The sequence below is a fragment of the Ziziphus jujuba genome, chromosome 11 (genome assembly GCF_031755915.1).
Source record: "Ziziphus jujuba cultivar Dongzao chromosome 11, ASM3175591v1".
Classification (NCBI taxonomy): Eukaryota; Viridiplantae; Streptophyta; class Magnoliopsida; order Rosales; family Rhamnaceae; genus Ziziphus; species Ziziphus jujuba.
This window is the reverse complement of record NC_083389.1, coordinates 25576638-25592757: the sequence shown is the minus strand read 5'-3', so window position 1 is coordinate 25592757 and position 16120 is coordinate 25576638. Positions and strand designations below refer to the sequence as shown.

Below are 16120 nucleotides of genomic sequence, written 5' to 3'. Positions count from 1 at the left end.
ATGTTAGATTGGGGAGGAAGATTATAATTAGAGATTGATAGAAAAGCAAAGATATGGGCTCATGTGAGTAGGAAATAGAAAATATATATTCTAGTTCTATCATCAGCTATGGGTTCAAGTCTAAGAGAAATTCTAGAGAATTTTTGTTACCCTAAAATTTTCTTTTCTTTCCTGAATGATAAGGAGAAAAAAAAAATTAAGTCAAAAGAAAATGCCATTTTGGACTTTTATCAACAATTTACTTGTGTAAGCGGACATCCGGTATTTTCTAAATCCGTATATAAGGGCGTTATAATAGAAATTCTTTCAACAAAGATGTGAATTAGGAAGGATTGGTCGACAAAATATGAACCGTAGACTGAATCTTGATATACCGCAGAACAATACATTTTTGTTACCGCGAGATATATTGGCTGCTATGGATCATTTGATTGGAATTAAATTCGGAATGGGTACATTTGATGATATGAATCATTTAAAAAATAAACGTATTCATTCGGTCAATTTGGATTGGCGTTGGTTCATTTCGAAAATATAGTTAGAGGAACTATATATGGAGCAATTAGGCATAAATTGATACCGACTCCTCATAATTTGGTAACTTCAACTTCATTAACAACTACTTATGAATTTTTTTTCTGGTTATACCCATTATCTCAAGTTTTGGATCGAACTAATCCATTGACACAAATAGTTCATGGTAGAAAATTGAGTTATCTAGGCCCTGGAGGATTGACAGGGTGAACTGCCAATTTTCGGATACGAGATATCCATCCTAGTTACTATGGACTCATTTTCCCTATTGAGACGTCTGAAGGAATCAATGTTGGACTTAATTGGTTGCTTAGCAATTCATGCAAGGTGTGGTCATTAGGGGTCTTTAGAAAGCCCATTTTATGAAATCTTTGAGAGATGAAAAAAAGTACGGATGCTTGATTTATCACCAAGTAGAGATGAATACTATATGGTAGCGGCAAGGAATTCTTTGGCATTAAATCAAGGTATTCATGAAAAACAGGTTGTTCCGACTTGATACTGCCAAGAATTCCTGACTATTGAATGGGAAGAGGTTCATCTTTGAAGTATTTTTCCCTTCCAATATTTTTCTATTGAAGCTTCCCTTATTCCTTTTCTTGAGCATAATGATGGGAATCAAGCTTTAGTGAGTTCCAATATGCAATGTCAAGCAGTTCCTCTTTCTCGGTCCGAAAACTGCATTGTTGGAACTGGGTTGGATCTTTAAGTAGCTCTAGATTCTGGGGTTCTCGCTATAGTCGAACATGAGGGAAAGATCACTTATACCGATACTGATGAGATCCTTTTATCAAGCAATGGGGATACTCTAAGCATTCCATTAGTGATATAGCAATGTTTAAACAAAAATACTTATATGCATCAAAAAACCCAAGTTGCGCAAGGTAAATGTATTAAAAGGGACAAATTTTAGCGGATGGTGCTGCCACTGTTGGCGATGAACTCACTTTGGCAAAAAAACGTATTAGTAGCTTATATGCCATAAGAAGATTACAATTTTGAGGGTGCAGTACTCATTAATGAGCGTATGGTATATGAAGATATTTATACTTCTTTTCACATACGGAAATATGAAATTCAGACTCATGTAACAAGTCATGGTCCTGAAAGAATTACTAATGAAATACCGCATCTAGAAGCCCATTTACTCTGAACTTTAGACAAAAAGGAATTGTGATGTTAGAGTCTTGGGTGGAGACGGGTGATATTTTAGCAGGTAAATTAATGCCCCAGAGGGCGAAAGAATCATCGTATGCTTCAAAAGATAGATTATTACGAGCCATCCTTGGCATTCAGGTATCCACTTCTAAGGAAACTTGTATAAAGTTACCCATCGGCGGTAAAGGTCGAGTTATTGATGTGAGATGGATCTAGAAAAAAAAAAAAAGGGTTCTAGTTATAATCTAGAAATGATTCATGTATATATTTCACAAAAACGTGAAATTAAAGTGGGGGATAAAGTAGCTGGAAGACATGGAAATAAGGGTATCATTTCAAAAATTTTACCTAGACAAGATATGCCTTTTGTAAGATGGAAGACCCGTTGATATGGTCTTCAACCCATTAGGAGTACCTTCACGCATGAATGTAGGCCAGATATTTGAATGATCTCTCGGATTGGTGGGAAGTCTGCTAGATAGACATCATTGGATAACACCTTTTGATGTGAGATATGAACAAGAGGCTTTTAGAAAACTAGTCTTTTCTGAATTATATGAAGCTAGTAAGCAAACAATGAATCCATGGGTATTTAAACCTGAGTATCCGGGAAAAAGCAGAATATTTGGTGGAAGAACGGGGGATCCTTTTGAACAACCTGTTACAATAGGAAAGCCTTATATCTTAAAATTAATTCATCAAGTTGATGATAAAATACATGGACGTTCTAGCAGACATTATGCACTTATTACACAACCATTTAGAGGAAAGGCCAAGTAAGGGGGGCAGTTCGTAGGAGAAATGGAAGTTTAGGCTCTAGAGGGATTTGATGTTGCTCATATTTTACAAAAGATGCTTACTTATAAATCTGATCATATTAGAGCTCACCAAGAAGTACTTGGTACTATAATCATTGGAGGAACAATACCTAAACCGAAGGATGCTCCAGAATCTTTTTGATTGCTCGTTCGAGAATTACGATCTTTGGCTCTGGATCGAATCATTTCCTTGTATCTAAGAAAAACTTCAAGATTAATAGGAAGGACGCTTAATCAGACTGAATCATAATTTTTCTTCTATGATCGATCGGTATGAACATCAACAACTTCAAATCAGATCAGTTTCTCCTCAACAAATAAGTGCTTAGGCTAAAAAAAATCCTACCTAATGGAGAGATAATTGGAGAGGTGACAAAACCCTACACTTTTCATTACAAAACCAATAAACCGAAAAAAGATGGATTATTTTGTGAAAGAATTTTTGGGCCTATAAAAAGTGGGATTTGTGCTTGTGGAAATTATCGAGTAACCGGAGATGAAAAGGAAGAACCGAAATTTTGGGAACAATGTGGAGTTGAATTTGTTGCTCTCGAATACGAAGATATCAAATGGGCTACATCAAACTGGCATTCCTAGTAACCCATGTGGTATTTGAAATGTCTTCCTAGTTATATTACGAATCTTTTAGATAAGCCTCTTAAAGAATTAGAGGGCCTAATATATTGCGATGTGTGATTTGATCAAAATTATGATTTTACAAATTTAGAATGAGAAACTATCATCCCATTCAATCGAATTAGGATGCCCTGTATCTGACATGTCTCTTGGTAGGAGTAACATGAAGCTTAGAATTGTGGGTGTGTTCAATACTCCCAAGTAAAAAGGGAATTGGTCTATGGTCGATTAAGTAACAAATAAATAGAAATTTGTACCTCATGAAAAACAAAGACTTCTTTTGTGGAATTAACCAATTCATTTCTTTATAAATGAAAGAAATTCTGTCAAAATAAGCAAAATAAGCAAATATGTCATGGTTGCAAGAGTCTATCCATCACATATAGCCTTTAAGGATGAAATAACCATCGAGGCAAACAAAGGACCTAAAAGATTGAATGAAACGATACATAGACAAGTAAATACCTTATGAATTGTAAGGCCCTCCTTTACTTTAATTAAAATTAAGGGGATTCATCATTCGAAGGGAGGTAGACTACTCAAGAATTTCACATTTCATTTATTTTAGTATGGCATAATTAAATGAAGATTTTAATTCAAAAAATATACTAAAACAAATAAATAAAATGAATCAATGAAATGTTGCTTGACCTTCTTGTGGAAGTTGAATAAGATGTAGATTTTTTTGGGTTTTGTAGAATTTGAAAGTGGAAACGAAACCCCTTTCTTTTCTTTATCTTTTTTGGTGTAACTACTTGAGCCAGATGAGAGGAAACTTTCACGTTTGATTTTGAGGAGGGAGATCCGATAGGATCCTATCCAAAGTTTTCTTTTTCTAGGCCCATAAATAAAAAACTCACTTTCTTACGATTATGAAGTTCATTCGAATATGAGATCAAATCCTAGAAATACAGCATCCCACTTTTTTTTGACTACCCAAGGCTTTGAGACATTTCGAAATTGAGAAATTTCTACTGGAGGAAGTGCTATCCGAGAACAATTAGCTGATTTGGATTTGCAAATTATTATAGATTATTCGTTCGTAGAATGGAAAGAATTAGGGGAAGAAGGCGCCATAGGTGATGAATGGGAAGATAAAAAAGTTGGAAGAAGAAGGGATTTTTTGGTTAGACACATGGAATTGGCTAAGAATTTTATTCGAACAAATATAGAAACTGAGTGGATGGTTTTATGTCTATTACTAGTTCTTCCTCCTGAGTTGAGACCTATTACTCAAAGATAGATGGGGGCAAACTAATCAGCTCGGATATTAATGAACATTAAAGAAGAGTTATCTATTGGAACAATACTCTTATCGATCTATTAATCATAAGTTGATCTACGCCAGCAGCATTAGTAATGTGTCAGGAGAAATTGGTACAAGAAGCCGTGGATACACTTCTTTATAATGGAATCCACGGACAACCAATGAGGGACGGTCATAATAAGGCTTACAGGTCATTTTCAGATGTAATTGGAGGCAAAGAAGGAAGATTTCATGAGACTTTACTTGGAAAACATGTTGATTATTCGGGGCATTCTGTCATTTTCATAGGTCTTTCACTTTCATTACATTGATGTGGATTGCCTCGAGAAATAGCAATAGAACTTTTCCTAACATTAGTAATTCATGGTTCAATTTGACAACACTTGGCTTCAAACATAGGAGTTGCTAAGAGTAAAATTCAGGAAAAAGAGTCGATTGTATGGGAAATACTTCAGGAAGTTATGCAAGGGCACCCCGTATTGCTGAATAGGGTGCCTACTCTGTATAGATTAGGCATACAGGCCTTCCAACCCATTTTAGTCAAAGGACATGTTATTTGTTTACATCCATTAGTTTGTAGGGGATTCAATGTAGACTTTGATGGGTATCAAATGGCTGTTCATGTACCCTTATCTTTGGAGGCTCAAGCGGAGGCTCAATTACTTATGTTTTCTCATATGAATCTTTTGTCACCAGCTATTGGAGATCCCATTTCCGTACCAACTTAAGATATGGTTATTGGGCTCTATGTATTACTGAGCAGGAATCGTCGAGGTATTTGTGTAAATAGGTATAATCCATGGAATCACATAAATTATCAAAATGGAAGAATTGATGATAATAAGTATACAAAAGAAAAAGAACCCCATTTTTGTAATTCCTATGATGCAATTAGAGCTTATCAGTGGAAAAGAATCCATTTAGATAGTCCTTTGTGGCTCCAGTGGCAACTAGATCAACGTGTTATTACTTTAAGAGAAGCTCCCCTGGAAGTTCATTATGAACCTTTGGGTACCTATCATGAGATTTATAGGCCCTATCTAATAGTAAGAAGCATAAAAAAAGAAATTCTTTGTATATACGTTTGAATCACTGTTGGTCATATTTCTCTTTATCGAGAAACCGAAGAAGCTATACAAGGATTTTGCCTAGCCTGCTCATATGATGCCAAATAATATGGTATCCAAGCTCAGTAATTCTGTGACACCGGTGTGAATTCAGGTCTTTCCGGTTCAATTAGGACCATAGTTCCTAAATTTCTACGCGAATCAAGATCGAGAAAAGGAAGCTTTCCAATCATTGACTCAAACCCATTGGTGAATCCCATGGAATATGGTGGTACTTATGAAAGAACGGGCTAATCTGGCCTTTAACAATAAAGTGATAGATGGAACTTCCATTAAACGGCTTGTTAGTAGATTAATAGACCACTTCAGAATGGCATATACATCACACATCCTGGATCAAGTAAAGACTGTGGGGTTCTGACAAGCCACCACTACATCCATTTCGTTAGGAATTGATGATCTTTTAACAATACCTTCTAAGGGATGGCTAGTCCAAGATGCTAAACAACAAGGTTTGATTTTGGAAAAACACCATCATAATGGGAATGTACATACGGTAGAAAAATTATTACAATCTATTAAGATATAGTATGCTATAAGTGACTATTTGCAACAAGAAATGAATCCTAACTTTAAGATGACTGACCCTTTTAATCCAGTCCACATAATGTCCTTTTGGGGAGCTAGAGGAAATGTATCTCAAGTACACCAATTAGTAGGTATGAGAAGGTTAATGTCGGATCCACAAGGACAAATGATTGATTTACCTATTCAAAGCAATTTACATGACATACTATCTTTAATAGAATATATCATTTCTTGTTATGGAGCCCGCAAAGGAGTTGTGGATACTGCTATATGAACATCGGATGCTCATGCAGACTTGTTGAACTAGTTCAACACATTGTTGTACGTAGAACATACTATGGCACTGCCTAAGGTATTTCTGTGAGTCCTCAGAATGGGATGATGCCAGAAAGAATTTTTATCCAAACACTGATTGGTCGTGTATTAGCAGACAATATATATAGGCCCTCGGTGTATTGCCATCTAAAATCAAGATATTGGGATTGGACTTGTCAATCGATTCATAACCTTTCAAACACAACCAATATCTATCCAAACTCCCTTTACTTGGAAGAGCACGTCTTGGATCTGCTGATTATGTTATGGTCGGAGCCCTACTCATGGCGACCTGGTTGAATTGGGAGAAGCTATAGGTATTATTGTGGGTCTATTGGGGAACCAAACACTCATCTAACATTAAGAACTTTTCATACTAGTGGGGTATTCACAGGGGGTACTGCATAACATCCCACTTTTCTATGTTATATAGACATGTATGTAACTATTGAGAGTGAATATATTATACCTAACGTGACTATTCCACCAAAAAGTTTTATTTTAGTTCAAAATGATCAATATGTAGAATTTGAACAATAACAAGTTATTGCTGAAATTCACATGGGAACATTCACTTTAATGTCCATCTCTTATAAAAAACAAGTCATTTATGGATATTGTCAGGAGGTTCGTGCCGATCCAGTGTCGTCTCCCTTTCACTCCATAAAAATCAAGATCAAACGAATGTTCATTTTATTTATGCCAAAGGAAAAATGTTTTCTAGCCTTTCAGAAAATCAAATAAATAGTGATAAAGTAAAACACAAATTCTTTAGTTTGGGTCTTTCTGGTACAAAAGAAAATATCATTTCGGATTATTCAAAATTTTATCGAATCATATATAAAGATCATTGTAATTTCATATTTCCTTCTATTCTACATGAGAATTTTGATATTTTTATTGGCAAAGAGACGAAGAAATAGATTCATTATTCGATTCTAGTGGATTCAAAAATGAGAGAAAGAACTAATGCCTCATCCTACTATTTCGATTGAAATACCGATAAATGGTATTTTTCATAGAAATATTGTTTTTGCTTATTTTGATGATCCTTAATACAGAAGAAAAAGTTCAAGAATTACTAAATATGGGATGATAGGGTTGTATTCAATCTTTAAAAAATAAGATTTGCTTGATCACTGAGGTGTCAAAGAATTTAAGCCAAAATACCAAATGCAAGTAGATCGATTTTTTTTTTTTATTCTCAAGGAAGTGCATATTTTACCAGAATCTTCTTCCATAATGGTACGGAACAATAGTATCATTGGAGTAGATACACGAATCACTTTAAATATAAGAAGTTGAGTAGGTGGATTGGTACGAGTGGAAAGGAAAAAAAAAATTTGAACTTAAAATCTTTTCTGGAGATATCCATTTTGCTGTAGAGATGGATAAGATATTTCAACACAGCGGCATCTTGATACCACCAGGAACGATAAACAAAATTGTAAGGAATCAAAAAAATTGAAAAATTGGATCTATGTCCAATGGATCACACCTACCAAGAAAAAATATTTTGTTTTGGTTTAGCCCATAATCATATATGAAATAGCAGACGGTATAAATTTAGAAACACTTTTCCCCCGGGACCAATTGCAGGGAAGTGATAATCTAGAACTTAGAGTTGTAAATTATATTCTTTATGGAAATGGCAAACCAATTCAGGGAATTTCTAGCTGTAAACGATGGATACTAGGCGCTGTACGTATCGACCCATGTAGTGCTGTAGCTAACGCGTTAAGTATCCCGCTTGGGGAGTACGTTCACAAGAATGAAACTCAAAGAAATTGATGGGGCCCACACAAGTGATGGAGCATGTGGTTTAATTCGAAGCAAAGTGAAGAACCTTACTAGGGCTTGACATGCCACGAATCCTCTAGAAAGAGAGGGGTGCTTTCGGGAATGCGGACACAGGTAGGGCATGGCTGTCATCAGCTCATGTCGTAAGGTGTTCGGTTAAGTCTCACAACGAGCGCAACCCTCATGTATAGTTGCCATTGTTGAGTTTGGAACCCTGAGCAGATTGCTAGTGATAAGCCTGAGGAAGGTAAGGATGACATCAAGTCAGCATGTCCCTTATGCCTTGGGTGACACACGTGCTATAATGGCTAGGATGAAGGGTCGTGATCCCGCGAGGGTGAGCTAACTCCAAAAACCCATCCTTAGTTCGGATTGTAGGCTGCAACTCGCCTACATGAAGCCGGAATTGCTAGTAATCAGTGGTCAACCATACGACGGTGAATTCATTCCCGAGCCTTGTACACACCGCCCGTCACACTATGGGAGCTGGCCATGCCCGAAGTCATTACCTTAACAGCAAGGAAGAGGATGCCGAAGGCAGGGCAAGTGACTGGAGAGAAGTCATAACAAGGTAGCCGTACTAGAAGATGCGGCTGGATCACCTCCTTTTTAGGGAGAGCTAATGCTTGTTGGGTAATTTGGTTTGACACTGCTGCACACCCAAAAAGAAGAGAGCTACGTTTGAGTGAAACTTGGAGATGGAAGTTTTCTTTCTTTTCTCGACGGTGAAGTAAGACTAAGCTCATGAGCTTATTATCCTAGGTCAGAACAAGTTGATAGGATCCCTTTTTTAGGTCCCCATTTCCTTCCCGTGTGCCGATGTGGGGGCATAAAAAAGGAAAGAGAGGGATGGGGTTTCTCTCGCTTATGGCATAGCGGGCCCCCAGCGGAAGGCCCGCACAATGAGCTATTAGCTCAGTGGTAGAGAGCGCCCCTAATAATTGAGGGCTCTCAGGCGAATGGATAGTTCAATATGCTCATCAATGCTTGACCCTGAGATGTGGATCATCCAAGGCACATTAGCATGTCGTACTTATCCTGTTTGAAATGGGGTTTGAAACCAAACTTCTCCTCAGGAGGATAGATGTGGCAATTCAGGTGAGATCCAATGTAAATCCAACTTTCTATTCACTAGTGGGATCCGAGCGGTCCAAGAGGGACCAGCATGGCTCCCCTCTTCTTGAGAATCCATACATCCCTTATCAGTATATGGACAGCTATCTCTCGAGTGCAAGTTTAGTTTTGGCCTCAATGGGAAAATAAAACGGAGCACTGAACAACGTATCTTCACATACCAAGAACTATGAGATCAGCCCTTTCATTCTGGGGTGATGGAGGGCTTGTACCATTCAAGTCTTTTTTTCATGCTTTTCATGGAGGTTTGGAGAAAGCTGCAATCAATAGGATTTTCCAAATCCTCCCTTCCTAAAAGGAAGAACATGAAATTTTTTTTCCTTTATGCGGGGACCAGGAGATTTGATACAAACCTAGGATGACCTGCTCCTAAAACAATATTATATTAGCCTGGATCTAATTATTTTCAAGTTCTAATGGTCACCCTGTGATGTGATTCCGTCCGAGCCCGCTCCACCGATAACCCGCTAGGGTGCTGACTCGACATGGATGAAGACTAAGCCAATCACAAGAGCTCAAATTAAGAGATTTAAAGACAACCTGGGAGTATTTATATAGGGGGTAATCAATCTCAATAGAGCTTGTCCATACTTGAAGATACAAAGCCTATTCTAAGCATCCAAGTGGTGGAAGCCGATACTGACCCAGGTGACGGTTTTGGTACATTTTTGGAGTCCGGGAAGCATGAAATGGTTCCAATGATTTATGGGTTCAATACATATGCCTAAGAGGTCATGGAATCAAGTTAAATCAGCCTCAAATACAATAAAGAAGGGCGTGTATGGACAGCATCAACAATTTGGCCGAATTTGCTGTATTGCTTGCTGACTTTACTGTATTTACTGTATTAGCCTTTCTTATTTTTCCAAGCATGGGCAACGTGTGGGCCTTCATATTCAGCTTATTTGGCATCCTAAAAAGCATCTAGAAGCTGATTTGGAGCTCAAAGAGGTCAAAGATTGGTCAAAGTCAATTTGATCAAAAAGGCTAGCATTTTTAGTTTCCTAATTTATTTTTACTTTTTGTTTTAGGAAACTACCATTACGTTTTGGCTTTTATTTATTTATTTTCTGGACAAATAACTTGAGGAAGGTTTTAATTTTATTCTTTCCATTGTAAATTAATTAATTCCTAATTTAATATAAAGGAATTAATTAATCAAACTTAGATTAGGAAAGGAAGTATAGTTTCGGCCAACTAGGTTTCTTTATGTGTGGTGGCCGGTTTTTCTTTATTTTTAGGTTTTATTTCGTGGCTTTTTAGCCTATTTAAAGGCTTATTTTTCAATAAGAATACAACTTTTATTTGATAAAGAAAATACTTGTGAGATTAACTATCTCTTTGTTCTTTGAGAACACTTAAAACACCATTAGAGAATTGGTTGTTTTAGCTTGACTTATCAATAGGTTTTCCATCCCCTATTGTGGCGTCTACATTATACCAAGGTTTCTAACCATAGGTTGGTTAGGGGTTGAGGTCAATTCCATTAGAACTTGAACTTAATTAAGATTCGGGCTAGTATAATACGGGTTTAGGAGCAGGTCATCCTAGGTTCGTATCATTTGGTATCAGAGCCGAATTCTGTTCAGGTTTGATCTATCGTTATTTGTTTTATTCATTTTTGTGTTATTATGCAATTTTAGCATTTGGTTAAGGTTGCATCCATCCCCTACACGTTCTGCATCTTAAAAAAAAAAATTCATTCCTAGTTGAATTAGGATTTCCTAGTTTTATCGTATTTTTTGTTTCCTAGTTTATTGGTTGTTTTTCATCATTGTTCTTGTTAATTTTGGGTTTTGTTGATTTTATTTTGCTGTTTTAGTCTTAAATATTTGCATTCATATATTCAAAAAATAAAAATAAAAAAATGAAGGGTTTGCAGCAACATATATATATATATATAATAAAAACAAAACTGCACATTTGTGTTTATTTGGAGATCACGGGTTTGGTGAATTTCTGGAGTTGGAATTGCAACTTTGGTTATTATTCTTGCTACTGCAGTTGTTTATGTTCTGTGAGTGAAAAAAAAAAAGAAAAAAAGAAGAGGTCAAGCCGAATAAAAAAAAAAAAGAAAAAAATATTTCGGTTTGTTGGAGTTTGATTTGTTTGCTGGAAATTTGTTGGAGTTGCTGGGTTTTTTTTTTTTGATTATTGATTCAATATTTAAGTTGTTGGGAAATTATTTTTGCCACTGGATATTTGGATTTTGGGTGCTTAAATTATTTGGATTAAAATTAGTTAAAGGAATTGATACAAAATTTGAATTACAAAGAACAACAACCAACAACTTTTCTATATTTTTGTTCTCTTTGATTCTTGTTCATATTTGAATTTCTTTTTCTGGAATTTTATTCTTGAACTCATAATCTACTACCATCTGGTGCAGTTTTCAAAAATTCCAACGTTTTCCCATTATTTTGTGTTTTCTTGTCTAGAAAGCCGAAAAATTAGGATTTGTTGGATTCTTCGGTATTGCCTACTTTTTGCTACTGTTTTGTTGATAAGTTTAATTAAAACATACTAGTGATCTAATTGCTATTTTGTGGGTGTTTTAATTAGAACTTTGAGATAATTCATTGAGTGGAAAAAGGCAAGAGTGTGTGAGCTTAAAAGAGGGTAAAAGCTGAAACTAGTGTGCAAACACGAGTGTCGAGACCTTGTTTGAGTGAAACACGTAAGGGAGTGAAATTGGTAAGGTCCTATTTTATTTTTATTGCATTATTATACTAACATTACAGAATCAAGAATGAGGAGACCAGATCCACCTTTGAGGATCAATGAGGAGGAGTCCGTAGCATTCCATGACGATGCCCGAGCTACCGGGAGGGGAGACCAAGTGGACATGAGAGTTGTTTTGGAGTCAATACAGTGGGTTAGTGCTCAAGTTGAGCATGTGAATCAAAGGATGGGAAGGCTAGAAGTTTCCCAAGGAATTCCGAACACAAGAAATAGGCAACAATTCCATGGAGGACAAGACCGAGGACGAGGAGGTCGCGAGAGACCGAGAGAAAAATTTGATGAGGAGCCATTCGGTGGAGACTTTGAGGAAGGTATGGACGAAAATTTTGCTGTCCAAGATAGAGCTGGCCGTGGAAGATATAGGAGGGAAGAAACAGATGACAATCTTAGCAATATCAAGATCAACATCCCACCATTCATGGGAAAAAGTGACCCCGAAGCTTATTTGGAGTGGGAAGAAAAAATGGAGATGATTTTTGACTGCCACAACTATTCGGAAGGTAAGAAGGTGAAGTTGGCAGCAATGGAGTTTGGCCATTATGCACTCCAATGGTGGACAAATGAGCAAAGCACCCGAAGGAGGGTTGGTGATGACTTGATTACAACATGGCGTCAAATGAAAGGAGCCATGAGAAAGCGGTTTGTGCCATCTCATTACCATAGGTTGCTGTATCAAAGGCTTCAATCTTTGTCTCAAGGAAGTAGGTCCGTGGAGGATTATTACAAAGAGATGGAGATGTTAATGATGAAGCTGAATATGAATGAGGATAGAGAGGCAACAATGGTGAGATTTCTTTGTGGTTTGAACCGTGACATTGCCAACCAACTTGAATTACAACAATACTTAGAATTGGAGGAAATGTTGCATGTAGCCATTAAGCTTGAGAACCAATTCAAGAGGAGGGGTGTTAGCACACGGTTTGGAGGAGTTTCTAGCAATGGAAGGACAAGTTCAAGTGGCTGGGAAAACAATTCCACCTATGAAAGCAAGCTGAAGCCGAAACTTGGTGAAGAAGCTACCAGCCGGCCGAGGAAAGAATTTAAAATTGAATCTGTCCAAGCCATTAAAGGTGAGGTAAAATCTGAACCTAAACCTCAAAAGTCAAGAGCAATTATTTGTTTCAAGTGCCAAGGAAGAGGACATATATCCAACCAATGCCCAAATAGATGGGTAATGGTAATTAGGGGTAATGGAGAGGTGGAATCCGAAAGTGATGCTAGTGAGGCTGAAATTGAACAAGAAGATGAAGGACTTGATGAAGAGGCCGAACCATTAAACACATCAAATGTTGAGCTAAATTTGGTCTCGAGGAGGGTACTTGCTATCTACAAGGATGAAGAACAAATTCAGCGTGAGAACATCTTCCACACTCGTTGTGAAATACAAGGTAAAATTTGTAGCATGATTATAGATAGTGGGAGTTGTACTAATGTAATAAGTAACCTTGTAGTTGATAAATTGGGCTTAAGAACAATAAAACATCCTGAACCATATAGATTACAATGGCTTAATGATAGTGGTGAGATGAAGTAAACAAACAAGCCAAAGTAAAATTTAATATAGGTAGATATGAGGATGTAGTTTTATGTGATATTGTACCCATGATTACTGGACATATACTATTAGGTAGACCATGGCAATTTGATAAAGATGCTACTCATTTTGGTCGAGAAAATAGTATTATTTTTAGGTTTAAAGGGAAGAAGGTCAAGCTGGAACCATTATCTCCTAAAGAGGATTACAAAGACCAATTACAAATGCAACAAAGGAGAGAAGCCGAAAAGCTCAAGGAAAAAGCAAGTATGGCACCAACGGCTTCACCATCCTTTCAAGAAGGTAAGAATGAGGTTGCTGATCGAGGTAAGGTTTCTAAGACTCATATTGAGTGGAAAGAACAAGGAAAAATTGAAAGAGAGGGGAAAGAAAATGGCAAACCCGAGAGCTTGGAGAAGGAAGAGAAATTCGAAGGTTTGCGCCAATCCAAGGGGAAAAAAGAAAAAGAAAGAAAAGAAAGGTTAAGTAGCAACTTTTATTTGAGTTTAGGGGATATTAATAAGATTATTGAGTGTAAGAAACCTTTGCTGGTCATGATTTATAAAGAAAATTATTTTAATGATCAAACTAACTTTGAAGAACTTGAATTGCCAAGTTCAATGATTTCTCTTTTGAAGGAATTTGGAGATGTCTTCCCAAATGAAATTCTAAGTGGACTACCATCCAATCAAGAGGGAAAAGGTGAGCTTGCTATCCAAGGTAAGTTTTCTAATACTCAGGTTGTGTGGAAAAATTTTAATAAAACCAAGAGTGAGAAATTTGGTGCAAAAGCCGAGAGTGAGGAAGGTGAGATGGCCGTGAGTGAGAAAGGAAAAGGAAGACAAGAAAGGAAAAATATAAATTTTTATCTTAGCTTTGGTGATGTTAATAAAGTAATTATGAATAAGAAATCATTGCTGACCATGAATTTTAAAGATACTTATTTAAAGATGTCTTTATTGCATAGAACTTTATCTGCATCGTTGAGAGCTTTACTAGGTGGCAATTTGAAACTTTGGGAAATATTGTTTGCTAACTTTAAAAAGTGTAATTTTTACCATAATGAGCATGTATTTCTAGATTTTGTTGTAATAGTATTTGACCCAGGAGAATTGGTTTGGTTGCACTTACGAAAGGAAAGGTTTCCTAAACAAAGAAAGTCAAAGCTTATGCCGCCTATGGATGGACCTTTTCAAGTTTTGGAGCCAAATAACAAGAATGCCTACAAGCTTGATTTACCAGGTGAGTATAACATGAGTGCTGCATTTAATGTTGCTGATTTAACTCCTTTTGCTGCAGGTGATGATGTTGATTTGAGGACAACTCCTTTTCAAGAATAGGGGAATGATGTGATTCTGCCCGAGCCCGCTCCACCGATAACCCACTGGGGTGCTGACTCGACATGGATGAAGACTAGGCCAATCACAAGAGCTCAAATTAAGAGATTTAATGACAACCTGGGAGTATTTATACAGGGGGTAATCAATCTCAATAGAGCTTGTCCATACTTGAAGATACAAAGCCTATTCTAAGCATCCAAGTGGTGGAAGCCGATACGGACCTGGGTGACGGTTTTGGTACATTTTTGGAGTCTGGGAAGCATGAAATGGTTCCAATGATTTATGGGTTCAATACATATGCCTAAGAGGTCATGGAATCATGTTAAAGCAGCCTCAAATACAATAAAAAAGGGCTTGTACGGACAGCATCAACAATTTGGCCGAATTTGATGTATTGCTTGCTGGCTTTACTGTATTTACTGTATTAGCCTTTTCTTATTTTTCCAAGCATGGGCAACGTGTGGGCCTTCATATTCAGCTTATTTGGCATCCTAAAAAGAATATAGAAGCTGATTTGGAGCTCAAAGAGGTCAAAGATTGATCAAAGTCAATTTGATAAAAAAGGCTAGCATTTTTAGTTTCCTAATTTATTTTTACTTTTTTGTTTTAGGAAACTACCATTACTTTTTGGCTTTTATTTATTTATTTTCTGGAAAAATAACTTTAGGAAGGTTTTTATTTTATTCTTTCCATTGTAAATTAATTAATTCCTAATTTAATATAAAGGAATTAATTAATCAAACTTAGATTAGGAAAGGAAGTATAGTTTCGTCCAACTAGGTTTCTTTATGTGTGGTGGCTGGTTTTTCTTTATTTTTAGGGTTTTATTTCGTGGCTTTGTAGCCTATTTAAAGGCTTATTTTTCAATAAGAATACAACTTTGATTTGATAAAGAAAATACTTGTGAGATTAATTATCTCTTTGTTCTTTGAGAACACCTAAAACACCATTAGAGAATTGGTTGTTTTAGCTTGACTTATCAATAGGTTTTCCATCCCCTATTGTGGCGTCTACATTATACCAAGGTTTCTAACCACAGGTTGGTTAGGCTTTGAGGTCAATTCCATTAGAACTTGAACTTAATTAAGATTCGGGCTAGTATAATACGGGTTTAGGAGCAGGTCGTCCTAGGTTCGTATCACCCTGACCCCTAACCAACCTCCGATTAGAAACCTTGGTATATAATG

At 36.6% G+C, this 16120-nt stretch overlaps 1 protein-coding gene and 1 pseudogene across 1 annotated transcript; both read left to right on the top strand.

Moving 5' to 3' along the window:
* The first annotated feature begins 4505 nt into the window (after window positions 1-4505).
* LOC132800044 (DNA-directed RNA polymerase subunit beta'-like) lies at window positions 4506-5141 on the top strand. Its single transcript, XM_060812940.1, has 2 exons — window positions 4506-4701; window positions 4813-5141. Exons 1-2 carry the CDS (start codon window positions 4506-4508, stop codon window positions 5139-5141), a joined length of 525 nt encoding a protein of 174 aa, XP_060668923.1.
* Window positions 5142-5745: 604 nt separating this feature from the next.
* LOC132800071 (DNA-directed RNA polymerase subunit beta''-like) lies at window positions 5746-8051 on the top strand (annotated as a pseudogene).
* Window positions 8052-16120: the final 8069 nt, after the last annotated feature.